We start from the raw sequence: 26,861 nt of genomic DNA on the forward strand, positions 1-26,861 counted from the left end.
ATGTGGAGGAGGAAAGAAGAGGCACTCAGAGAACATGGCTTGCAAGCTTGAGCTTGGGGGTTGCAAAATTGCTGCTTTCTACCTCCGAGCCAGGGGTAATTTGTTAGAACATTCCTTGGAGATTAATACAATGACTTAACAGGTTTAAAAAAAAGTGTTCTGATTCTGTCTACTCTAAAGCATTGGCAAGGATGGACACACACACACACACACACACACACACACACATACACACAGGCCTTTGTTAATTCATAATTTTGGCTTAACCTTTCCCCAAGGACTATGTGAACATTTTTCCAGGAAGAAATAGGCTGGGTTGGATAATTTATTAAGAACTCACCGAAAAACTAGGAGTGGGGAAACAGGCAGGCTAAGCCAGCATAGTGACAGCTGACACACAGGATAACAGCCTCTTCCCCCACCTTCCCTGTCAAAAGCCTGGGGAAAGCCAGGCTCCTTTGATTTCTGGGCTGGAAATAGAATCCACTGTGGCAGCCGGAACAACAAAACCTATGAAGAGCCAAGAGACCAAGCTCTCTGCATACTCCAGAGGAAGAGCCCAAGAGCTGGCCTCCAATCTAGAGGATGCTGGAAGGGAGGAAAGATGGATGTTCTGAAGCACAAGGAAAGACTTTGGGTCACAAACAACGAAAATCACTGGGCACCAAATACCGCTGGGAAAGCTTGCTTCAGGGTGAACATGAGAAAAGTGATCTCTTCATAGTTATCTGACTCATACAGACACCCAAACTGTGGGGAGCCATCAGGGCCACCTCCCATGTTCTGCAAGTCTGAGTAGGCACAGGTGCCTGTGGCCAGCAGGGTGGGCTCTGACCAGGCCGCGGGGTCCAGCGGTTTCTGGTTGAGGTACACACCCAGGTTGGTCCTCTTCTGGGAGTCTGTAGGGTGGGTATAGAGCAGCCACACGTCTAAGGCATCTGCCGCTGAGGTGGGGTTGAGAAAGGCAGTCACGCTTCCGTGGCAGCCTTTGGGAGGCTCTACAAGTTTGCTCACTACCTGATTGTCCTGGAAATCCAGGCCACCGTTAGGACTTTGTGCCTGGACCCTCGCTCCCAGGTGGCTCCTAGCATTGAGATAGACCACCCTCTGAGCTCCAGTGCCAACCTCAGCCACCTGGCACTCCAGTGTGTTCTGGGACACAAAGTGGCCCAGCTCCCAAGTGTTCCCATGGTCGTGGCTGAGGAAGCAGAAGGCAAAGGGGGCAGGTGTCTGGCTAGGATGTAGTTTCCGGTAGGCATAAGCGGGCACCAGCAGGCTCCCCGCTGAGTTTCGTAGCTGCAGACAGTGCCCAGGCCCCACACCGAACGTGGCCCAGTCCTGGTGAGTGTTGCCAATGGTGGTATCTGTGAGATCTCGGACAGGGCTCCAGGTCCTCCCATGGTCAGTACTGGTGATGTGGCATAGCCGTGTGACATTAACCCTGGTCTGGATCTGGTGGTGTTCTGACACATGCCCAGGGATGGCGATGAAGAACAGAAAGAGGGTCCTTGTCTGCTTGTCATACAAGGGACACGGGTTCATGGAGCGGTGGCCCTCCAGCCGGGCTTGGGTCACCACCTCCTCAGCTTGCCACTGAGTGTGAGGGGAGGGGAAGAAGGGAGACACAAACTTGAAATTACTTGTGACAATGACAGCAGCTATTCTGGGGGGTCCATGGGGCAGGTGTCTCTTAGAGAAGGAATCAAAGGCCACGAAGGGACTGCTTCACCTACCGGTTACCACCCAGAGCAGTCAAGGCCAGGCTCCTCTTCCTCCCTCCCTCCCTCCTCCCTCCCTCCCTCCCTCTCTCCCTCTCTCCCTCCCTCCCTTCCTCCCTCCCTCCCTCCCTCCCTCCCTACCTCCCTCTCTCCCTCCCTCCCCACTTTCCTTTCTGAAGGCTCTGTTACTTTCCTTTCCACCAACATATATTTGCAGGGCACCCGTGATGTGCCAGACCCCCAGGACACAAAAGTGACTTAGGAGCCAGCAGGTGGTTCAGCAAGTTAAGGTATGCGGCACCAAACCTCATGACGAGCTCAATCTCCAGCACCAACGTGATGGGACGAGAGAACTGACTTATTCCAGGGCATGCACATACAGACAAACGAGCCAGTAAATGTGATTTTTAAAAATTGTAAGTAGTAATGGTAGGAACCACTACTAACTCCATCCTTCCTCTTCCTGGTTGGTCAGCATTCTTAAAGGCAAAGGCTTAGTATGGACCACATCAGGCTGGTTGATCCAAGACAGAAGATGAGGGTCACCCTTGCATCACCTGCTTATGATACCCCACCAGTGAACTCAGAGAGAGTGAAGATCCACACTGAGCCTCCCTGTTGCCAATGCCACGTGATGCATGCTACAGCCACTGTCTCTCCCTATTCTGCACCAGCTGCCCCAGTACAGTACCCCACGCACAGACATTGTCTAAAGACGGATGGCCACCGTGTTGCCTGATTCCCCAATGCTGAAGGAGAAGTGTAGCTAGCTCCATTAGCTCCATTTCATAGTTTGAGAACGAGAGGCCTAAATCGGGTAGCCAAGTTGCCTAAGACCGTCCCTTGGATAAGGAACGGACCCAGGCCTTGAACTCAGCCCCATCTGCTTCAAGTGCCATGACTGTGTATAACAATTAGGCGCCAATCGAAAGAAACTTTGTTGCTATACTCTGAACAGCTACCACGGAGTTGTGGGAAGAGTAATGTTACCAGTGCACACACAATCATCCAACCCCCGGCCCCCAAGTTAATTGCCCTCAGAGGGTACCATTCCTGTTAAATGACAACGAACCGCTCCTCCCTTGGGCTTTCAAGGATGCTGGGACACTCAGCCAGTCATGCGATGAAGCATGTGGTCAGCCAACAAATCTTGCTCCTTGAGCCCCAGTGAGGGTTGGGCACTGGAGCCCCTTGGCCATCCTGTCCCTGGATGGGTTTCCAGGCCCCTCCCAGGCTTCCTAGACCCCATCTGCATCCTAGTCACCAAGGGATGGACTTGCCCCTGTATTCTTTGAGATCTATGACTGGTTCCAGAGCGCCCAGCACCCACACAGGTGTGCGTTGAGACACCCCAGCTGGAGTCACTGCAGCTGGGTCCTGCCTTACCTGGACTTGATGGGTGGCTGTCTTGTAGTTTCCTCTTCGAAGGACGATTGAATCTGCATGCTCATCCGTCTTGGTCAGGCGCTTTTCCGCAAAGGCCAGCAGGGTCTTCTGCTTCGACAGGTAGAGCAGAGCCGGGATTCTGTAAGCATAGACTCCTGTCTGGAACAGTGTCTCCTTCTGCAGGACAGGGCAGGTCGCCATGGGCCTGAGATCTGGGCAGGGAGAGAAGATTCATTGTTTGCTGTCATACCTGTGCCAAACAGGTGACACCCATCTGACCAGCAAGCCAGGTCCTGTCTGGTGGCCTGTCCTTTCTCATCTCCCAAGGCCCCATTTGCCGGTTGTGCAGTAGCCCTGGCAGGACTCCATCTAGGAACAGAAAAGTGTGTTTTGTATTAGACTCCTGCCATAAGTCACCCGTTCCCCTCACAACAGATTTGCCGCAACCTTCTGCTGCTGAGCCTGGTAGAGTAGAAGAGCCTGCTGAGTGGCACTCTGCAGCTGTCCGGATGCCAGGGAATGACACACGGGAGCCTTTTATAACTCCAGAGCCCTAGAAAGCTGTTCCAGAGAAAAAGAAAACGCCTCCATTCCCCAGGCTCCGCTCCCACAGCTGCCTGCGGCTGATACACCAGCTGCCCCCGCTGTGTGGGTGCCACCCTGAGGCAGGCAGGGGATGGCTGTGGATCTGGAGAGAGAGGCTTTACCTATTAATGGGGCTGGGTGGAGCCCTAGAGGCATAAGAAAATGAACGACAATAATGATACACATTTGCTGAAAAGAATTGAGAAGTCAGGGGATAACTTGGTGACTATGGTGGACGAAGCGTTGACAGCTAACTTTTTAGCTGGAATAACCACCATTGGCTGAGAGAACCAGAAGCCAAGATTATCCCCAACAAGAGCTGTATTTGATGACCTACCTACCTATCTACCGAGAACATAACAGATGTTAAGATAAGATATAGCCTGGCGGCAGTGGCATATGCCTTAGTCCCAGCACTCAGGAGGCAGAGGCAAGAAGATCTCTGTGAGTTCAAGGCCAGCCTGGTCTACAAGAGCTAGTTCCAGGACAGGCTCCAAAGCTACAGCAAAATCCTGTCTCGAAAAACAAAACAAACAAACAAAACAAAACAAAAAAGCTAAGATAAAAAGCCAAGTGGTGGTAACACACACCTTTACTCCCAGCACACACACGGGAGGTAAAGACAGGAGGCTCTCTGTGAGTTCGAGGCCAGCCTGGTCTGCAGACAGTACAGCAAAGGCTAAGACATAAAACATAAGAATGTAAGAAACACAAAAACTTCCTTTCCTCCCTGCTAAGCGTAATTGTAGTGCGATATTTGAGCAAACTGTAAAGACATTGCTGTTTTGCCTTGCCTGCCTAAGGCACCTGATCGCTTTAATAAAGAGCTGAACAGGAGAGGTTAGGTGGGACTTCCAGGCAGAGAGAGGAACTCAGGATGAATCTAGGCTTGGAGAGGGACTCCAGGAAGACACAAAGGGAGGTGGACACACAGAATGGAGGAAAAGTCAAAAGCCACGTGACAGAAAATAGATTAACAGAAACATGTTAATTTAAGTTATAAGAGCTAGTTGGGAATAAGCTTAACCTAAAGGCCAAGCTCTCATAATTAACAATAAGTCTCTATGTCATTATTTGGGGTGGGGGGGATGAAGACCCAAAAGAAAATCCAACAAGAAAGCTTGTTACAGGTTCAGAAACCTCAGTCAAATTGCTGCCAAGGGAGCCACCAGCTTCCTATGAAGTCTTACCCATGCCTTAACCTCTGGGGAGGGGAAATGAAAGCCTGGGGTCAGCGAGCAGGAGGCAGGGCTTTCCGACATTTTTCTACCGTGTAATACATTATTCAATAAAACTTGTCTTTAACCTCTTTTGAGAGTTTCTCGAGCCACAGTGAATGTTACTGGAACATGGCGACAGAATGTCTAGAAGGGCAGATGCTAGCTAAGGAAAAATGTTCAATGGGTGGAGACAGATCTTTGCTTTGAAGTGGAGATGAAGATAAGTTGGGTGGCTTATGCCCACATGAGAAGCTGAGGCAGGAAGAGTGTTTGGAATTCAAGTCCAGTCTGGGCTAGACCAAGACGGTTAAAAAAAAAAAAAAGAAAAGAAAACAAAAAACTAAACAAAATGAAATCTAGGCCTGCCAACTGCCATCTCGCTCCATGGATATAACTGTCATAAAACTTAATAGGGGAGAGCTGGATACAAATAAAAGAAAAAACTGAGAAGAAAAATGATGTTTCGGTGTCTTAGGAACTCGATCAAGGGCTGAAAAGCTGGTCCTGAAGAAAATTCTTCAGCAGCCATATAATCAGATTTAAATGTTGGTTTTAGATGTATCCAGGGCCAAAGCTTTCTCCATTTCCATGAGTGGCCTTCGGTATATAATGTGGGAGGGGAGCCAAGGACATCCACAAAGAAGCTTGAGACAGGAAAGTCAGAGGGGTTGCCATGAGGAACTAGAAAAGGAGATTGAGTCAGCCCTTGGGTCCGAAGAGGGGAATGTGATTTCGGAGCAACAGCAGGGGTTGAGAGCAACCCAGAGGAGGGACCACAGGGCTCGGCACAGTGAGGTGACAAGAGCCCATGGTTTAGAGAGAGAAGATGGGGTCTGGGAGAGGGCTGGAGGCCTCTGGCTAGAAGTAGGGACTGCGTATCCTGGACGGTCCATCCTGCAGAGAAGGGCCACTCTCCATTTCCAAAAGGGATGCTTAATATCGTAGAATACACAATTCAGCTTCTCAAAGGACCACCCTAAGGCTGCGCAGACATTGCCACTTTCCAATTCCAGGTGTTTTCATTGCCCACCAGCAAATCCTGCAACTGCGGGCAGTCATTCTGCTCTATCCCAGCCCAAGCCTCAGGACCCATCAATCTACTCCCTATCTCTGGCTTTGCCTGTTATATGTATACATTGTATACAAGTACAGTCGCCTAGTACATGGTCTTTGTACCTTGCTTCTTTCTCTTAGCATGTTGTTTCTAAGGTTCATTCATGTTACAGCTTGCATCAGTACTTCATTATTTATTTATTTATTTATTTATTCATTGTTTTTAAATATGTTGCCCAGACTGGCCTGGAACTCAATATGGAGTCAAAGGTGACTTTAAACTCCTGATCCTCCTGCCTCCACCGCCCAAGGACTAGGATTGCAGACATGTTCAGCTACATCTTGAAGAGTCCAGGAATAGAATATAGAAATGAAGGGTCTGGTACAGGACTACATAAATATAAAATTGTAAGTCCAAACACATTTTAGAAAAAGAATAAAGTGGGCAGTCACTGCTAACCTTTAACAAACACTTTGCCTTAAGAGCAGACATCCTGGCAGCCACTGTGTACAGAGTCAACTTTGTTGTTGTTGTTGTTGTTGTTTTCAAGACAAGGTTTCTCTGTAGGTTTAGAGCCTGTCCTGGAAACCAGCTCTTGTAGACCAGGCTGGCCTTGAACTCACAGAGATCCACCTACCTCTGCCTCCTGAGTGCTGGGATTAAAGATGTGTGTTAGGAGGTACTGTGGACAAAGGTTATCATCTAACTGTTGCCTCTCTGGGACCCTCTGCTTGTATTCCCATAATTTTTACCTGTCCCCCTATGTGCTACTCTCTGCCTTGCATTCTTATAGGAACAGTGAAAAGCAGCTGTGTCAGCCACAGGCTTTCTCAAACATCCTAACTTAACATCCTATAACCAAAAGTTGTAAAACTTAAATGTAATGTGACTTGAAGACTGACCTCAAGATTGTAAAAATTCTTTGACCCTCACCTGCTACTTGGCTTTACTATAAGAGGAGGCCCCAAACCAGCCCCCATGGCCACAGCTGCAGAAGCCTGATCTCTGGCTGTGCTCACAGCTATAGCTGAGAAGCTTTGTGTGCCCTGAGGTTGATTTTTTTTTCTCCTTCTTTTTCTGAATAAAGCTTGCTTCTGGTTTAATAGACTTTGGTGGTCGGCTTCCCATCATTGTGTGACCCTGGGCCCAACAATCTGGTTTATGCAGCACTGCACAGTACTGGGGATCAAACACAAGGCCTCAGTATTCTGGGTGAACCCTCTACTCCTGAGTTACTTTTGAATCTCTTCCACATTAACTTACCACTTCCATCTTTCCCTGGGTGTGAAAGGAGTCCCAGTCCCCACCCCCCCACACACACTGTAGCCAACAATTGTCATGTGTCTTTTCAATTCTAGCCATCTTGTGGCTGTGCAGGGATAGCTCAGTGTAGTTTGGGTTGTGTTCCATGGTAGTTAATGATGTTGAGCATCTTTGCACAGCCTTACTGGTCACAAGAGTTAGATTTCAGCCTAGAGGCAAGCGGAAGGTTTCTGGGATTTTTTTTCGGCAGGCGATTGAGTCAACTTTAGGGAAGTTCCTTTTTCAGTTTCAGGGAGAGAGAGCAGCTGAGGCTGCTACAGTTCTCCATGTGAGACAGGATAGAGATCTGGATGACACACATAACAGTGACCACAGTGGTGGTGGTGACGGTGTCTCCTAGAGACTGAGGCAGCAGAAGCAATATGATCAAGAGCATGAGCTAGTTAGTTTTCGTCGACTTGACACAAACTGAAGTCACCTGGCAACTGAGGAAACCTCAACTGAGGCATTGCCTCTATTATACTGGCCTGTGGGTGTGTCTGTGGGGGCATTTTCTTGGTCAGTGTTTAATGTGGGGGGCCCTCATCTCTCTATAGGTACCACTCCTGGGCATGCGGCCTGAGTCGTATAAGAAATCAGGCTGAGCAAGACATGAAAGCAAGCCAAGAAGTAAGCAGTGTTCCTCCATGGCCTCTGCTTCAGGTCCTGCCTTGAGTTCGCCCTTTAGCGTCTCTCTGTGAGAGTCTGATGAGAATGTGTAAGCTGAATAAGCTCCTTTCTCCCTGGGCTCCCTATGTGTTTATCAGAAAAACAGAAAGCAAACCAGGTCAGGCCTGGTCAGTGCTTATATAAGAAGCTAGGTCCTGGCTTCCACAGTGTCCATGGCTGTTTTCTAGATCCTTCCTTTAGTGTCTGGCCTCCTTAAGGATGGCAACACATACAGTCATTCCCATCACAGGGCCGTGTGGTATTCTGGGAACATGGGATGGACCAGAAATAAAATAGGCCAAGAAGCCTGTTCTGATGAAGTGAGGATTTGACCAGGGATGAAAAGATTAATATTATTGCCAATATCTACATGGTCCTTGCCAGGGCTAGGGTCTGGCTGAGCATTTGACAGCAATTATTCCATCAATCCCATAGATCCTCTGCAAGCCCATGACGCCCAGTGACGCTGTAGTGGAGGACACAGAACAGCAGATACCTGCTAATCGCGGTCCAGCCACAGGGCACTCATCTCTCTAAGCAGTCACTCCCTGTACATTAGAGACAAGACTGAGCCCAGGAGTGGAAAAGACCCGGTGAAAAGGACTTCAAGGTTAGCACAAGGTGTCTCCAAACTCACACACCCACTAACAATTTCCCAACCCCCACCCGGGCGCTCTTTACAAAAGACCTTGTGTTCTCTAAGTACCCGATATTTCTAGAAATCCTTGTGAACTGCATTTAGAATTTTGATACTTACAAATATTTATTCATCATCGAATCGTCCTGATACCCCCACGTGGTAGACATCTGTATGACGCCACCAACACTTAAGTAGGCAAGCTGAGTGCAAAGGTACTTTCGAACTCCATCTTCTGCACGTGAGCAAGCGTCTAGGGCCCTCCGGGGTCCCTCGACACACCTCTACCTCCGAACAGTGGCAGTGGCTTCCGGATGATGCAATGGGAACAGAACTAAGTCAAGAGTCAAAAACCCGGATTCTGAGGCTGGAGAAAGATGACTCAGTCAATAAAACGCTTGCCTCAGAAGCATGAGGGCCTGAAGTCTACCCTAAGAACCGGTGTAAAAAGTCAGGCCTGACACGAGATACTTGTAATTCCTGGGAAAGCAGGGACAGACAGATCCCTGGGACTCCCTGGCCAGCCAGCTTAGCTAGAGAATGAGTTCCCAGTAAAGGTCTCCAGAGACCCTGAGGAATGACACCCAAGGTTGACTTCCAGCCTCCACACTCACCCAAACTCAGATTCTGACCTTAGTCACCCCCTGGAAGATTATTCACGGTTGGAAAAAGTTTCTCTTTCCTCATAGGAAGCAGCAGGCTAAGCTAGGCAGCCACAGAGTCCCCATCCATCAGCAGCGGATGAGCCTGGACGGGACCTGAACAGGGAGGGTCTCAGTATAAGCCAAACCTGACAGTAGATCAGCAACGAGAAACGGACACCATCATGTTCAAGGCAAGTAACTGCCAGTAGATCAGAAAGGACTGTATAACAGAGATTTCGTTTGGGCCTCCCTAAGGCTACCCAAGGCTGACTGGCACTCACTGCTGTGGCCACCAAGCTCGCAGCGTCTTCCATGAGGAAGCTCGCTTCCCCCACATACCCACGGAAGCAGGCGTCGGAGCTGGCACAGCTGTGAGAAAACTGAAAAGTGGGTCAGGAAGGTGGTAGGTGGCTCCCCACAAGCACCCAGCCTCAGGTGGTGGAGGCATGTGGCTCCGAGCCTGGATCTGCCAGATTCCACAACCCACACACCCCGAAGACGTTCACCCAAGGGTCTCACTGCCTCCTCTTCCGTTCCTGCTGGGGCACAGCCCAGCACAAATCTTGCAAAGCCAGGGATCTCATTGCTGGCTTCACTTATTTTCTTCTCTTCAAGGAGATGCGGGATAATTTGCAAAGTGGCACCTTCTAAATACCAGGAAACGCAAGCAACGGGGCCCTGGCCCTGCCCTCCGGGACCCCAAAGAACAGCCAAACGTCAGTAATTATGGCGACGGATGCCGAGGTCTGTGCTGCTAGCCACAGAAAAGCTAGTTGTTTCGTTAGGCTGAGCCAGGCTGTGAATTTTGAGTTGTTCTGAGTTATTGCCTATTGGCTGCAGCCCTGGAATGGAGCTTTTACCCCAAGGGATAGCAGTCGTCTACCCTAAGCAAGGAACAGCACCATGAAGGCAGCCTTGTGCAGCGCCATCAGCCCAAAGTGTAGTCAGCCTGTCCCCCAAGAGCACCCATCTCCAGCCAGTTCAACAACCCCAGTTGGATCCATTCTAAACTGAAAGGGGGCCTTGAATCACATGGAATGGACACACCGAGAGCTCTCTTTAGAAGTTTAGAGCTCTTTAATCCCAGCACTTGGGAGGCAGAGGCAGGCGGATCTCTGTGAGTTCGAGGCCAGCCTGGTCTACAAGAGCTAGTTCCAGGACAGGCTCCAAAAGCAACAGAGAAATCCTGTCTCGAAAAATAAAAAAAAGTTTAGAGCGACAGCCAGCCATTCAAGAGTAGAATCAGCTGCTCAGTTGCTGATCTGAGTCCCCTTCCCCAACCTGACCCCAACCTACATGCCCTCTAGGTACCCAAGAACCCATGAAGGTGTGTGTTCCACCAGCATGGGCTGAGATACTGTGAAACCACCATGCTTGTTAAACCAATCTTACTGGAAGCTTTCCCACGCAGCACATCACTTCAGACGAAGCCCTAGCAGCAAGAACTGTTGTTTATGTCAACAGAGGGACATACGGGTCAATTTAGAGATAAGTCATATCATACCTCCAGGAGCGTGTGCCAAGCAGGATCCAGGGAGGTCTGGGCTTGTAAAGACAGAGAGAGGCAGTAGGACTCTGGTTTCTAGAAGGTCACCGTGGCTCCTGTAGTTCCCTGGCCTTGACTCCAGTCTCAGCCCCTCTGTCCATCCATGCGCTATATACACAGCTAAAGGAGTCCTCCTGTGTGCCTCCCACTCATCTGACAAGGCACACTTCGGGGAACTATGTCAGCGTCCAGGCCCAACCCTGGCCTAATTAGGATGCTGCCTTTCATTAGTCTGGAACAAGTCTGCCAGCTACCAACCCCGTCACTCCTGAATCAGAGAGGACCTCGGGTGGCGTGAGTCAAGTTGTCTCTTACAAATGGCTACACTGAGCAACACGCGCTCAGTGGGAGCAGACTTCCTGGGGTTTGGGAAAATGTAATGTTCCTGGGGAGGAGTAGGTTAGAGTCACGTAGAACTTGGCTGCCGTTCTGGCTCAGCTGAGATAGCCAAATGACCCCTTGGAACCTCAGCTTCTCTGAAAAATGAAAAACCTCATGTCAGTCCTAAACTACGCAAAAGCGCTCAGAATCAGAATGGAGCCCCCTTTGCGAAACCTTGACCGTAACACTGCATCAGCCAGACAGCTCTGACACAGGAACTCATGCATTTTCTTAGTCTGCATTTTTATTTCTGTGACACACACCAGGAACAAAACCATCTGTACTTTATTCCATCCCTAAAGGAAGTCAGGGCAGAAACTCAAGGCAGGAAGCAGAACCCTGGAGTATCGCTGGCTATTGGCTTACCCCTCCTGGCTTGTTCACTTTGCTTTCTTAGACTTTCTACCTGCCCAGGGATGGTACCACCCACAGTGACAGGGCCTCCCACATTAATCATTAATCAAGAAAATGCCCCAGTGGCTTATCCACGAGCCAATCTGAAGGAACATTTGCTCAACTGAGGTTCTTCTCAGATGATTCTAGCTGTGTCAAGTTGACAAAAAAAATTAAATTAAATTAAATTAAAAGCCCAGTCAGGACACATGTATATCTGATAGCAGTTAGAAAAGACTCTTTTGGAACACAAAGGCCAACTCAAGCTTACACAGAAAATACCACAAGGGCAACTATCCTATCCAACCCAAGATGGAGGCCACCTTTCTTACTAATCCTTGTGGCCAAGAATGACTTCAAAGTAACTTACAGAATCTTCATTTTGCCTCTGAAAGTTTTCCTATTTCCCTTTCCCTTCAAAAACACCCACACATGTTATCATGGCCATGTCAATTTCCAAATATATTTTTTAAAAGATTTATTTATTTATTATGTGTGCAGCATTCCTTCCATGTGTGCCCGCATACCAGAAGGGGGCGCCAGATCTCATTATAGATGGCTGTGAGCCACCATGTGGTTGCTGGGAATTGAACTCAGGACCTCTAGAAGAGCAGTCAGTGCTCTTAACCACTGAGCCATCTCTCCAGCCCTCCAAATATATTTCATTCCCCTCCTCACCCCTCTCTCTTGTTCAACAGCTACCTACAGACAGCAAAGATCTCCAGTGCCTTGCTTACTCTTATCTAAGGTACTTTCTGACACACCATTGGTGTCTCTATGATGGGCAGATGGCTGTCATCCATGAAGATTGGATCAGATAACCCATCTGACCTTTAACCTAATGTTCAGTAGGTAAGAGACCCAGTAGATGTCAGTCCCTGGCGATGAACTCTTATCTCCTGGGCCTACCACATGTAAAGCTCTGTGGCCCTTCCCAGAGGGACAAGTCACTTGGGGCACACAGCCAAAAGCATGTACCACCTCGTTCCAGTCCGTTGCAGGACATGGATGGGCTGAACACAGGACACGTCAATAGGTAGCTAAAGTCAAGTTGGTTTCAGATCATATGTTTTTTGCCTTAGTCTTGACAAAAGAGGGAGAAAGGTGGAAATAGAAAAAGACAAGATCTCATGAGTAAATTGGGAGCATGGGGACCTTGGGAGAGGGTTGAAGGGGAGGGGAGAGGCAGGGAGGGGAGCAGAGAAAAATGTAGAGCTCAATAAAAATCAATTAAAAAAGAGGGAGAAAGGATTCCCTTTTATTTCCTATCTTATTCCAAAGTCTTTTCATGATATCTTCCCATTGGCTGCTCAGGTCTAGAATGTTCCCTGGCTCAGAGCTAAGCATACATTCAGTTCTTTACTTCTTGGGAGGTTTACCTCACTTGCCCACCTCCCTGGTCACAATGGTCCATCTCTCTAGCCACTTCTGGGTCCTCATGCTCTGGTCTTCGTCTCTCTCACATGAGGTCTGGAAGACAGTCATCAATAAGGACTTGGGATTTCTTCGTGGAAGCCCCATTGTCCCAGTCCGTGTTCCGTTCCTGTGAAGAGACACCATGACCCAGGCAACTCTTATAATAGAAAGCATTTAATTGGGGCTGGCTTACATTTTTCATAGGTTTAGTCCATTAGCGTCATGGTGGGGAGTGTGGTACTGAAAAAGTTCCTAAGAGTTCTGCATCCAGATGCACAGGCTTCAGGAAAAGAGAGAGCCATTGGGCCTGGCTGGAGCTTTTGAAACCTCAAAGCCAACCCCCAGTAATACACTTCTACAAGGCACCACCTCCTAATCCCTCTCAAGGAGTACCACTCCCTGATGACCAAGTATTCAAGTCTGTGAGCCTATGGGGACCATTCTCATTCAGACCACCACCTCCACCCCAAGGCTAGCCCACACAAAAGGATCCAATAAACTTCCTTCTTTGACCTACAGGCACAGGTCAGGTAATGTCCTTGAAGGGAATACTTTGACCCCCTTATTTTCCCACCAGATGACTGGTGGGTCCCTGAAGAGTGGTTTCAGAGTGCAGTAAGTACAGGGGATGAAGGAAATGGCCCAACATGGTGGCTCATGTAATCTTAGCACTTGGGAAGCTCAGGCAAGAGTGTCTCCCCAAGAGGCCAGCCTGGGTTACAAATGATGAGTTCTGAGCAAGTCCTAGGTTACAGAATGAGATTCTGTCTCAGAAAAGCCGCAGAAAAGAGAGAAGACAGTTAACGCTCTGTTTAAATGCTATAGAATGCAAGAGGAAGTAGGGTACAAGATGGCAAATAAGGCCCCACTTTGGTAAATTTACTAAGCACTAAAAACTCTGTTAAAAGATAAAACCAAATAAACCACACATTGATGAATCCCCCAAACTTAGCAAATAAAACACAGTAAACATCTTTTGCATGTAGAATTATTATTTTTTATTTTAACGTTTATTTACCTCTCTGTTTTTCAAGGGAGAGTCTCACCTGTAGCTCAGGCTGCCCTGGAGCTCACTAGGTATCCAGGTCGGCCTCCAACTAATACTTCTCCTCCTTTAGCTTCCTAATTTCTGCGATTATAAGCATGCACCGCCACACCCAGGCTTATAGGAAGCAAATAAACGCCCCCGGCGGTCATTCTTACCTGATGTTAGACAGATGATGCTTGCTTACTTTCTTGTGCTCCTCCACGTACAGACCAATTCCATTCATGGAACAGAAGAAGAAAGGCAAGGCGTGCAGAGAGACGCGAACAATACATGAAAGAAGCCAGCTGGCTTAAAAGACTGGAGGACTTTCCCTACCCAAGCCACGGGTGACAAGCACAGCCTGCGGTATATATGCCTACGGTATGCAAAAACGGTGGGTACTGTACACACACCTACACAGGGTCACAAGACTCCTGACCCCCCTCACTGGCCCACTCCCATTCTCGGAAACTTCTCTTTCTTAATAAACTATTTTTATTACCCATCACATGTCATTGGTGCAGTTCCTTAGCCTGGGGCATGAGAACCTGGAAACTTCGGTGGGTACCCTCCTGACATTCTTCTGCACCATTGACAACTGGCACAGGCAGGAAGTAGGGTCTGGGCTGTTCCTTGTTTCTTTCTTCTGGGCACTCCCTTCGATTTCTGGGGGCAAGCTCCACGAGAGGCTGCTAGCGTGGGAGCGTCTCTCCTTTTCCCTCCTCTTCTGCTGCCAGGAGTGCGTGCTCCTAAAACTACTTCTGCCCTAGGGACCTTACCTAAGTTTGTTCAGAGGCAAACAAGCATCTGCATGAGCTGGCAGCTGTCAAGCCTTCAGAACTTTAGACTGAAAGGCACCTGCCTGGGAGCTGGGGGTGGTCCACCTTTAAGCTGTGGCAGGACCCATAGCAACCCAGTGGGGAGTCTGGGAGATGAAGGGGTTCTTATGCTGACCGCCACAGCATAAACAGAGGCCTGTGCTCACACAAACACCTAAACGGCCACAGGTGGAGACCAGCAAAGACGGGGTATCCACGCGGGTGCTTGGGGTCCACGCGCACCACACCCCAGACTTTCCTGCTCTCCTGCCATTCACTCCTACAATCCTGTTGTCTCTTCCGAAAAAATTTCTTCCTTCCTTTCACCTTCCCAGCTGCCCCGGGGCAGGCAGCATGGCTGGAATGACAGACTCAGCTGCAGTTCTAAGCTTGGGCATTGGCAGCACAAATGCTGACTTTGCTGTCCACAGGGTCCTATTGCCCACCACTTTTGTAGGGTGCCAGGGCCAAGCCATTCCTAATTTACTAAGCTCCCGGCTTTCTATAGCTGTGATATATTCGCTTCTGCTACACCATACCTTAATTCCTCTCAGGTCCTCTCTGTGCATTTCCTGTGGACAGTCTTGTCCCTGGGAACATGGAGATAATTCCCCAGGTAACAAGACCGTTCCTTTGAGCTTGTAATCCAAATGAGGGAGGCAGGGCCCGCTTGTTCTCACTTTTAGCCTGAACGGGGATTTAAAACAGAAGACGCCAAAGCCGACTAGTCACATAAGCCAGCTCCTTCTCTGAGCCTAGTTGCTCAATAACTTGGGACTATTCTTAGAGCTCTTAAGGAGGCAGACCTTATTCCATGGAGGTAAGAGAAATAACCTCTGGCGTGCTCATGGCAGGGACCTGGTCTTGGGAGAAGGACAACACAGGCAACCAATTTAAAGCCCAGGCAAGGTAACTACAGAAGAGCAGGTCATTCAAAGCAGCCATTCCAATTCTCCCAGGACTGCTCAGACTCGCCAGTGACTCAGGTCGTCTGGCTGGAAAGCAGAGCTCTAAGCCATAGATCTTGGGGACCAGAGCAGAGAGGGAGCTCCTGGTACTTCGTTCCTCACGTAGTGTCCCTTGAACTGCACGCAACCATGCAGTCTCTAAAACTGGAATAAGAGTTTTTTCAATAGCTGTAAGTCGTAAAGAGATGGTCAAAGCAGGGACCCATGACTGGTCCAAGTGCTGAGAGTTGGTGATAGCTGAGTACTTAACCCTAAATGGGACATCCATGGCACCCTCTGCAGGGTCCAGGGAACATGTGGAAGGGGAGGTGGAAGGACTGTAGGAATAAAGGATTAAGAAGGAAGGGAGGAAAGGAGGGAGGTCAAGCAAGGAGGCTCAAGGGAGGAGAGGGACTAGCTGGGAGAAAGTAGAGAGGGGTAAGAGAAGTGGGGTGGGGCTGTATGGAATGACAGTACATTATATGCAAACATGGTATTGCAAATGTTTTAAAATTAAATAAGAGCCTAGAGATGGCTCAGTACTTAGGATTTAATTCCCAGTCCCCATATGGAGTTGCTTACAACTGCCTATAACTCTTGTTCCAGAACCAGTGTAGTCTCTGGGCTCCGAGAGTTTGTGCATTCATGTGCACAAACCCATACACAAACCTTGTATTTTAGTCCTGTAAAAACCTGTGACTTCTAGAGAGCATGACAATTTCAAATTAAACTCCTTGTGACGAAGGGATTCAGCCAGCTTCTGCCACAGGGAAGCTAAAGCTTCCTCATCTCCAACCAATACTTGAAACAGGAAGAGAAGCTTGCAGTCCCTCCTGGACAGGGATTCTGTCTTTTACCAGCATTGAAGATGGACAGAAGATTGATTGACTGTTACCTGTCTGCTTCCCTCAAAAGCTTTCTGGGATCACAGCTCTCAGTGGGGAGTGGTGGCCCTAGGACAGGGATGCGAGAGGGCAACACCAAGATTAACACGAAGAAGACAGTTGGCAGAAAGTCTGGGAACCTTCCCTCCCTGAGCCCCAGATCACCCACAGAGCTCGCACCAAAGAGCATACAATGTACAAAAGCGAGGGAAGGTGGGTGGTCTGGAGAGGACCTGTCGAGGGTCATGAGACTCCTTGCTTAGTGCTTCTGAGCTCTTTCTCAGCACCTGAGCTCACTCCCAGTCTCAGGAGTGTCTTTCTCTTTCTTAACAATCTGTCTCTATTTCTGCCACTTTACTGTGTTTCCTTGGTACAGTTCCTCATCCTGGGATGCAAGAACCTGAAAACTTGAGTGTACCCTCCCAACTCTGACCCACGCCTTTAACAATAGCCGTGCATGATTTAACAATAGTACTGAAACGTGGCTTGAGAGGTTAGGGAGATGGCTCAGCAGGCACAGCAAGCGCGAGGACCCAAGTCGGATCCCCAGAGCTCACACAGCAATTTGTGGGTGCTGGCACGCACGCTTGTAATCTCAAGAGACAGAGACAAGGAGGGGCCCTGGGACTCTCTGGTCAGCCAGTCTAGCCTAAACAGTAAGCTCCAAGACAACGAGAGACCCCCCCATCTTAAAATATGGCTGACAGTAATATGGTGAGCCACCCCTTTAAATATGGTTGGCTGACCCCTTTAATCCCAGAACTCAGGAGACAGAGGCAGGAGGTTCTCTGTGAGTTCAAATCCAGCCTGATTTACATGGCAAGTATTGGATAGTCAGGACTACATAAATACATAGAGAGACCTTGTCTCAAAATGCCAACGATAGTAATAGTAATAATAAGCTAAAAGTAAAAAGGAAGGTGGATAACATGTAAGTAACAATATGAGAGGTTGTCCTCTGACCTCCATATGCATGCACACATACATACACATGAACATGGGAACACATTTTAAAAATTAAAGCATGGCATAAGGGTGGGTCCTTGCTGACTCTGTCCTAACTGGATCACCAAGTGGAAAAAATAACGAACTTATGTGGATATGCTTGATTCCATGTGCAAGCTTAACTTATATTTAGGTCCAAAGGGGCAACAGAGTAAGTGTTTAAGAACATTCGTTGCATTAATCTTGTATTCTGCTATACTACTGAGGGTGTTCTTTAAATCTTTGAAGGAAGAAATTGAAGAAGACACTAGAAAATGGAAAGATCTCCCATTTTCTTGGTAGGTAGAATTAACACAGTAAAAATGCCAATCTTACCAAATGCAATCTACAGGTTCAATGCAATGCCCATCAAAAACCCAGCAAAATTCTTCACAAACCTCAAAAGAACAATACTCAACTTCATATAGAAAAATAAAAAACCCAGGATAGCCAAAACAATACTGTACAATAAAGCAACTTCTAGTGGTATCACAATCCCTGACTTTAAACTCTGCTACAGAGATACAACCTGGTATTGGCATAAAAATATACAGGTGGACCAATGGAATTGAATCAGAGACCAGATATCAATCCATACACTTATGAACACTTTATTTTTGACAAAGAAGCAAAAAATATAAAATGGAAAAAGAAAGCATGTTCAACAAATAGTGCCGACAGAACTGGATGTCAACATGTAGAAGAATTAAAATAGATCCATATCTATCACCATGCACAAAACTCATCTCCAAATGCATCAAAGACCTCAACATAAAGCAAACCACACTGAACCTCATAGAAGAGAAAGAAGGAAGTACACTTTAACACATTGGCACAGGAGATCACTTCCTAAATATAACCCCAGTAGCACAGACACTGAGAGAAACAGTTAATAACTGGGACCTCCTGAAACTGAGAAGCTTCTGTAAAGCAAATGACACAGTAAACAAGACAAAACAACAGCCTACAGAACGGGAAAAGATCTTCACCAACCCCACATTGGACAGAGGACTGATCTCCAAAATAGTCAAAGAACTCAAGAAATTGGTCATCAAGAGAACAAATAATCCAATGAAAAATGGGGTACAGACCTAAACAGAGAACTCTCAACAGGAATCTAAAATGGTTGAAAGACACTTAAGGAAATGCTCAACATCCTTAGGCATCAGAGAAATGCAAATCAAAACAACTCTGAGATTCCAAGAATGATCAAGATCAAAAACACTGATGACAGTTTATGCTAGAGAGGATGTGGGGTTAAGGAAACACTCCTTCATTGCTGGTGGGAGTGCAAACAGCTACTTTGGAAATCAGTATGGCGATTTCTCAGAAAATTAGGAAACAACCTACCTCAAGACCCAGCAATACCACTTTTGGGTATATACCCAAAGGATGCTCAATCATACCCACAAGGACACATGCTCAACTATGTTAATAGCAGCATTATTTGTCATAGCTAAAACCTGGAAACAACCTAAATGCTCCTCAACCAAAGAATGGATAAAGAAGATGTGGTACATTTACACAATGAAGTACTACACAGTGGAAAAAAAGTGACATCTTGAAATATGCAGGCAAATGGATGGATCTAGAAAACATTATATTGAGTGAGGTAACCCAGACCCAGAAAGACAAATGTAATATGTACTCACTCATAAGAGGCTTTTAGACATAAAGCAAAGAAAAACCAGCCTACAATTCACAATTCCAGAGAACCTAGCTAGACAACAAAGAGGACACTAAGAGAGACATACATGGATCTAATCTACATGGGAAGTAGAAAAAGACAAGATCTCCTGAGTAAATTGGGAGCATGGGGATCATGGGAGAGGGTACAATGGGAGGGGAGCAGAGAAAAATATATAGCTCAATAAAACCAATACAAAATTTAAAAATTAATAAAAGAACATTTATTGGGTGATTCTCCTCTGAGAAGCCCACATCCACGTTCCACAGCGTGGGTGTGTCTCACGTTCTTCCTCAATGCCTTTCTTTCTCTTAACCCCAGGGCTTCAAATCTATATAAAGTCCCTTAATACGAACTCCAAATTTGCCTCAACAAAGTGTTGTTGAACACATTCAGCATAGCTAACACCACGCTCACAGGGAAGGAAGAGGCAGCAACGTTACAGTGGAGGTCTCAGAATTGCCTGTTAATTATGTGGGAGGAGCTGAGCTGGCAAAGGCAGGGACAATAGCAGGGCAGGTTGCCATGGCTCACTGAGGAAGAGATGAGAGGACAAGCGGGTCAGGAGGACCTCTTGAGGTGGTCCAGGGGAGAAAAAGGAGAATGTCTTGAGGCAGAGACAGAACATCTCAGCAGAGTGCCAACCATCTCAGCAACATCCCTGGAAGGGAGGAGGAGGCGTGTCAAGCCTTATGGGAACAGGACATGACTGCAGGAATCTGTCTGTTCTTGGAAGGCATTTAGGGTGTTCCCCTTTATCTCTGGTATCCTGCAGCTGCGTTCCAGGTTGGGTGTGAATTCAGTTGTGTATTCCGCTGACCTGGTCTAGGACCCAGCGTGCTTTCAAACTGGGAGCTCTCTCTTCGACTCTGAAGACTCCTCATTCATTATTTCTCTGAATACTCTCTCTCTCCTCCACTTCTGGTGCTCTCCCTCACAATGGCCTGGTCAATGGCTCCTACGGTTTTGTGATTTATTCTGTGGCTGGTTTTGAACCTTTATCATAGTTTCTGTGTCTTTACTGCCTGATGCTTCACTCAAGACTTTTCCCAAGCCTCTTTCCCAAATCACTAAATCAAAATTTGTGTCTAAATTTAAAAAAAATAAAGTTGTCTAGTTCAAATTTCTTTTTAAGACAGGGTTTTACTGCATTGCTATAGGAGGTCTGGAATTTGCTGTATAGACCTGGAATCCACAGAGGCTTGCCTTGGCCTCTTGACTGCTGAGATTGAAGGTGTGCACCATCAGACCCAGATAGTTAGGATTTTCTTTAATATTTTTAGTCTTATAATTTCTTCTTTGTTCTCTGAATCTGCTTTTATAAGTAATTAAAATTTCCAAAAAAAAACGTCTAACTGTCCAAGGGATTACACCCCTCAAGAGCAAACTATACAAGGGTGACTCTCTTGGAACAAATATGGCCAAGGTTTTCTTGGCTCTTAGCTCTTACCCTTTCTTGGCCATTGGTTACTCTTGCTTAGATCTTAGTAAAATCTCTGTTAAACTTATGATGCAGGGATTCCAGCCAACTCCTACCATAGGGAATCCACAGCCTTGTCTCTGACCAAGAGATAGAGTAGGGGGAGTGTTATGGTTTCTCCTAGGTGGGAACTTTGTCCCTTGTCAGCATGGAAAGATACAGAAGACAGACCATCACCCTTCTGTTCCCCAGAATGGTTTCTGGAGCCACAAAAATTTCCCATTCTTGTTTTTATAGGTTTCCTATCTTTATTTCTTTAAATATTTTGTAATTTTTTAAATTTATTTTTTATCTAATTTTTTTTCATTTTACATACCAACCCCAGTTCCCCTTCCCTCCCCTTCTCCTACCCTCCTACCTTCCCCAGTCCCACCCCTCATCCGCTCCTCAGAGGGGGTAAGGCCTCCTTTGGGGAGTCAGAGAAGTCGGGTGTGTAGGAGCGTTCATTTACATGTATATGAGTTTGCATGTGCATGCCTGGTCCTTATAGAGGGTAGAAGAGGACCTGGGATCCCCTGGAAATGGAGTTACAGGCAGGTATGAGCTGCCATGTGAACACTGGAAATCTAACCCAGGTCCTCAGAAGAGCAGCCGGTGCTCTTAACCGCTGAACCATCATCGTTTTGGCCATGCGCTTATTTTAAAGCTCTATAGCCATGGATGTGTTTAAGTCTAATAGCAGCACAGACACTGTTTGTCACGTCTGCTTACAAAAGAGGAAACAAGACACCTAGACCAATGTCACACATACCCCCGAAATCTGCAGAACTGGACTTAAAAGTAAAAACAAACAAACAAAACAAACAAACAAGCAAACAAAAATCCAGGAGTTCTGAATACCACAGACTGAGCTAAGTAATCGCCCCCCCTCCCAAGCTTAGACACCCTAAGCTGGTGTCAATGACCTAACTTGTAGTACCTCAGAGCGTGACTGCATTTGGAGAGAGGTCTGCGAAGAGAAAAGATAAAATGAGGTACAGGCTGGGATCTGGCTGCTGCCTTTATAAGCAAAGGATGTTACACAACACAGAAGAAAAACCACACAAAGATGTGGAGAACCCAGGCATCTGCAAGTTGAGAACCAAACCTGTTGGCCCTGCTAGTCTGGACTTCAAAAGTGAGCGGCCTCAAGCACAACCAACTCTATTGGATCTTTGATCTCAGACTTTGAGCCTCGACGACTGTAAAGCAATAAATTTCTGTTGTTTAAGGCCTCTAATCCATGGTGCTTCCTTACGGTAAACCCAGCGGAACACCTCCCAGCTTCACACACAGCCTGGTCTAACCGCCGCCTCCGGTCAGCTCACACATTTATGGATGTTTAGCTTGCTCGGTTATTATTATTTGACAAAAAAAGAGAAAATATTCAATTTCCATACTCTGGAATCACAGTGGGGGTAAAAGTTCACATGATTGCTTTTAGAATCTGGATTTTCTGTTTTCCTATTGTTTCTATTTTTCTGTTTGTCCCCCTTCTCATTTCTTTGAGAGTTACACTTCGCGTCAGGCTGCCTCAGGTGCTTTCCTGGGTCAGCTCACCCTCACGGGGAATCCTCATCCAGGTGCTCAGATGAATCGTTCTTACTGGTGTTTGGGGTTACAGAGCCTCCCTCCCCCATAATTGCCTCCTTCTATATTTAAGGATTCGAAGACTCTCAAATATCTTTCTCAGTTTCCGTGTTGGGATTTCTGGTTACCAGGAGTAGTTAAGAGTTACACCTCATATGTGGCTCCAGTGCATGCTTCTATTTCCCGTAGGCAATTCTAATTTCTCTCCACAGCCTGGGGCATTTTTCAACTTGGGCACTGAAAGTCCTTTTCAAGTTTCCTGTTGCCTCCACAGGGTTCAGATTCTTGTGTTCTCGTACGCATTTGTCTCAAACAAACAAAAGGAGGGGGGTGGCTCGGTGAGCAGAAGTGAGGACCCGAGTTCAGACCTCGGAACCCATGCAAAGCTGGACGTGGGAACAGGGTCTGAATCCCAGCACTCGTGAGGTTGGGATGGGAGGCAGAGACACGGGAAGCTCTGGGGGATCGAGGGCCATGGAGCCTGATGTATACAGTGGGACCAGCAAGAGACCCGGTCTCAAACATCATGGAAGGTGAGGACTTACACTCCAGGTTGTCCTCAGACCTCCACACATGCCATGGCACATGTATGCCCACCTTACTCATGAACATGCTCTCACACACAAACATCATGCATGTGTGCAGATTTGAAAGAAAGAGAGGGGGAGAGGAAGGAAGGAAGGAAGGAAGGAAGGAAGGAAGGAAGGAAGGAAAAAAGGAAGGGAGGGAGGGAGGGAAGGAAGGAGGAGGGAAAGGAGGGAGGGGGCAAGGGAGGGAGGAAGGGGGAAGGGAGGAAGGAGGGAGGGAGGGAAGGGAGGGAGGGAAGGATGGGGAAAAGGAGGGACGGGGCAAGGGAGGGAGGGGGAAGGGAGGAAGGAGTGAGGGAGGGGAGGGAGGGAGAGAGGAAAGAAGGTAGGAAAGGATGGATTGAGGGGAAGGAAGGGAGGGAGGAAGAAAGGGCTAGAAAGATGGCTCATTGGTTAAGAGCATCTACTGTTCTTGTGGAGGACCTGAGTTCAGCTCTCAGCATACACATCAGGTGGCTCATAACCACCTATACCTACAACTCCAGGGAGTCTAACACCCTCTTCTGGTCTCCAACGGCATCCACGTGCATGCGACATACACACAGAGAGACACATAAATAAAATAAAGAAAGCAAGTAAAGACCACAGAGATTATCGTAAGAGTTTATCAGAGTAACAACAGAATTAGCCATTCATTCGTGGCACTTGGAGGTTGACCTTAATTTTGAACAGAAATGTGGTGTTTTTTTTTTTTTTTTTTTTTTTTTTACAGAAATACATGCCTGTCATTTCTGTGTGTTCAGGAAAATGTATGTGACCTTGGGCAAACTAACCTCTGTATATCTGGCTTCCTCATCACAAGACAGTGGAGATAATTAGATAAATTAATTCACACACTTATACCTGTTTGCATATCCACACGTGTATGATCTGTGCTAGGACCACACATGAGGGAGAAAAGCAGTCTTTTCTTTTTCTATCTGAGTCTGATAGTTAGACTGAGTATTATTCTTTGATTCCATCCACTTTTGTAACCAGTCTTTCTCTATCCCACCAGCCAGCTCCCAAATAACGACACAGAGACTTATTGTTAACTATGAAAGCTTGGCCTTAGCTTAGGTTTGTTCCTAACTAATTCTTATAAGTTAAATTCCCATTTATATTAATCTACAGTTCTCTCACAAACCGCCCACCCTGCTTCATTTATGTCACCTGTCCTCTCTCTCTCTCTCTCTCTCTCTCTCTCTCTCTTTCTCATCTCCAATTTCCTCCCTCTCTGCCAGGAAGTCCCGCCTATACCTCCTGCCTAGCTATTGGCTGTTTAGCTTTTTAATAAACCAATCACAGCAATACATCTTCACCCAGTGTACAAATATCCCACAACACACTTGCCTGCAAATTTCATTTTTCTTCATATGCAAATAATATTCCATTTTGTGTATTGTTATGCTTTCATTATCCATCATCCATTGGCAGACATCTATGTCAGCCTCACTTTCTTGCTACAAAACAGCAATAAACATGGATCTATAAACATCTCTGAACTAGGATATGGAGTTTTGGAGTATATGCCCAGAGTGGACTAGCTGGGTCAGAGTTATTAATTGTTTGATGTGTGTGTAGATGAATTAGTGAATTAAAATGTATTTAATAGTGAAAATGTAAAGCTATATATATATATATATATATATATATATATATATATAGAGAGAGAGAGAGAGAGAGAGAGAGAGAGAGAGAGAGAGAGAAAGTTTGAGACTGGGCAAGTGTTTGGTTGACTGCCTTGATCTAGCTGTGTGTGTAATATTTGATTTGTAAGTTAATTTAAATACAGATGCTTTATTTTTTTTTAAAAAAAAAAGAAGGGATGAATGGATGAGAGATTACTTCCATCTGGCTTTCAGTGGCTAAACCAAAAGCAACATTTTGTGGCAGTGAGACTTCACACTAGGCAGATAGCCGGGACTCAATGATGCCCACTTCCTGTGTCCGTGTCCTGCTGTGACATGTGGGCTGTACCTAATATCTGCTTTCTGACAAGCAGGACATGGCAACGTGGTGGGGTGCCACTTAATGTCATTTCCGTGAGCACATCACACAAGTCTGCGAGGCTAAGATGGAGCTTGGGATGCAAACACGAGGGGTAGAGCTTAGGTTCCCAGGCTGTTCCCAGCACGCAGGAGGCAGAGACAGGTGATCCCCGAGGGGAAGCTGAATGAAATCGGCTAGTTCCAGGTCCAGTGACAGCCTCTGCCTCAATAAAGTGGAGACACACATGCGGGGGGGGGGGGTGGGAGAGACAGAGAGAGAGAGAGAGGGAGGGAGGGACGGAGGGAGGGACGGAGAGACACACAGAGAGAGGCTGTGACTATCATCTCCTGGAATCTTCTGCACGCTCAATGAAGCAAGCTGCCATGGCAGAGAGGCAAACAAAACACAGCAGGCACCCAGCCTTGTTCAGCAGGAAACTGGACCCTCTGTCTAGCAACCCCCAAGGAGGAACACAGGTCTGTCAACAACCCCGTGAGGCCTGGAAGAGGAGCCTTTCCCGTACAGCCTTGAAAGGAGCCCTGGCCCTCAGCCACCTTGACTCCAGCCAGTGAGAAACCCTGAGCCGAGAATGTGGCCAAGTCCTGCCCAGATTCCTGACCCACAGAAGCCCAGGTTACAAGTGCGCTCTGCTTCTTGGCAGTACAGGTTGGGTTAATTTGTTACCAGTGGTAGGTCACAAAGACAATAGCTTGCATGAGGCTTACATAAATATGGCCAGTGTGGCTAATAACAATGATGAATGAAGGCCATGGTTTAAGAGCCAAGGCTTTGGTTCCAGCTGATCTGGGCTGAAATCCTGAAGCTGCTTACTAGTCGCGTGGCCTTGGGCAAGATGACCCACGCCTATAGCATACGTGTCTTTAAAATGGGCCTAATTCTCAGCTTATAGCAAGAGCTCAGGGCTACACAGAGAGGTTATACAATATGCCGAGCTCAGTACCTGCCGTGTGGTAAACACCAGGCAGACAGAAGCCACCACTAATAATAATTCACCGTGATAGTCATAATCGATTTAAGACCCCTCAAAGAGCAGCTGGTGTCCCCTGCCTGGAAGCTGTCAGGTTGAGCTCTGATGGCCATGAAAAGGAGTGATTAGAAGAGCTGGCTTAGTGACAAAGTACTTGACATATATACACAAAGACTTGAGTTCAGATCCATAATCCCCCATATAAAAAGCCGGCCATTTTTTTTTTAAATTAAATGTGTGTTCCTTTAATCCCCACAACAGGGGGCTCAGACAGGAGGGTGCAGATGAGATTTGGTGGATGGCCAACTAGTGAGTTCTGGTTCAATAAAAAGATAAGGTGAGGAGCAATAAGGAAGATGCCTGCATTCACCGCTGGCTTCTACATGCACACATGTATACACACTCACACAAAAGTGACTAGAACCCCAGAGGACCCTAAACCTTTTCCCAACCTCAGGCTCAGGGTGCGGGTCAGCCAGTTGTGGGGAGTCCCCTTTTCAGCCTGCATTCAGTATTACCTTGCATCCAGAGGCATTCCCGTCATGTCCAGCCTTCACCTCAGTGGTACCTCCCCTCTTGCCCAGCTTCTGGGCAGCTATGTGGTTGCCACCCTGCCTGGGCTCAGGGCACCCAGCAAGGTAAACAGCCAGGCAGGAAGTGCCTGTCACAGGAATGGAGCCAGCTACGGTTGAGGCGGGTCTGAAGGTCAGGCATGCTTCTCAGGGAGGCTTTTCCGGGCAGTTCTCAGGGGCAGGTCCGGAGCGTATGCATTTCGCTGGAGATATACAGGATTGCTCTGAGGTGCCTGGGCAGGATGGTAGATGGGAAAAGAAGAAACCCAAGAGCTAACGAGGGAACACAACACCTGGAAACTTCTTCTGGCTGGCAGGTGAGCAAAATGTGCGTGTGTGTGTGTGTGTGTGTGTGTGTGTGTGTGTGTGTATTTTAACGAAACAAGATCAAAGAAG

General features: G+C 47.3%; 2 protein-coding genes across 9 annotated transcripts in view; one reads left to right on the forward strand and one right to left on the reverse strand.

Annotated features, from left to right (window-relative positions):
* Window positions 1-307: 307 nt before the first annotated feature.
* On the reverse strand, window positions 308-26,560 carry Neu2 (neuraminidase 2). Of its 7 annotated transcripts, none has more exons than XM_038340094.1 (5): window positions 26,412-26,560; window positions 12,915-13,078; window positions 10,720-11,237; window positions 3,105-3,316; window positions 308-1,593 (listed from the first exon to the last, which is right to left on the reverse strand). In XM_038340094.1, exons 4-5 carry the CDS (start codon window positions 3,303-3,305, stop codon window positions 655-657), a joined length of 1,140 nt encoding a protein of 379 aa, XP_038196022.1. In that variant the 5' UTR covers window positions 3,306-3,316; window positions 10,720-11,237; window positions 12,915-13,078; window positions 26,412-26,560; the 3' UTR covers window positions 308-654. The 7 variants fall into 7 exon arrangements, with proteins under 7 accessions (XP_038196022.1, XP_038196026.1, XP_038196020.1 ...); XM_038340098.1 differs by having other exon boundaries at window positions 12,915-13,005; window positions 26,412-26,554; XM_038340092.1 differs by lacking the exon at window positions 10,720-11,237.
* A 5-nt stretch (window positions 26,561-26,565) lies between these two features.
* The window catches only part of Ngef (neuronal guanine nucleotide exchange factor), a 94,258-nt gene continuing 93,962 nt past the window's right edge, over window positions 26,566-26,861 (forward strand). The window contains exon 1 of one of the 2 annotated variants that reach the window (XM_038340089.2): window positions 26,566-26,782. The gene's annotated coding sequence lies outside the window, so the exon portion shown is untranslated. The remainder of the gene's footprint in view (window positions 26,783-26,861) is intronic. The other variant, XM_038340090.2, reaches the window with a different exon arrangement.

The sequence above is a fragment of the Arvicola amphibius genome, chromosome 8, assembly GCF_903992535.2.
Source record: "Arvicola amphibius chromosome 8, mArvAmp1.2, whole genome shotgun sequence".
NCBI lineage: Eukaryota > Metazoa > Chordata > Mammalia > Rodentia > Cricetidae > Arvicola > Arvicola amphibius.

Coding starts and splice junctions, on each gene's coding strand:
- Neu2 (XM_038340091.1), bottom strand. Junction 1,594..3,104: donor CAGCCACCCATCAAGTCCAG/GTAAGGCAGGAC, acceptor CCTCACACTCAG/TGGCAAGCTGAGGAGGTGGT.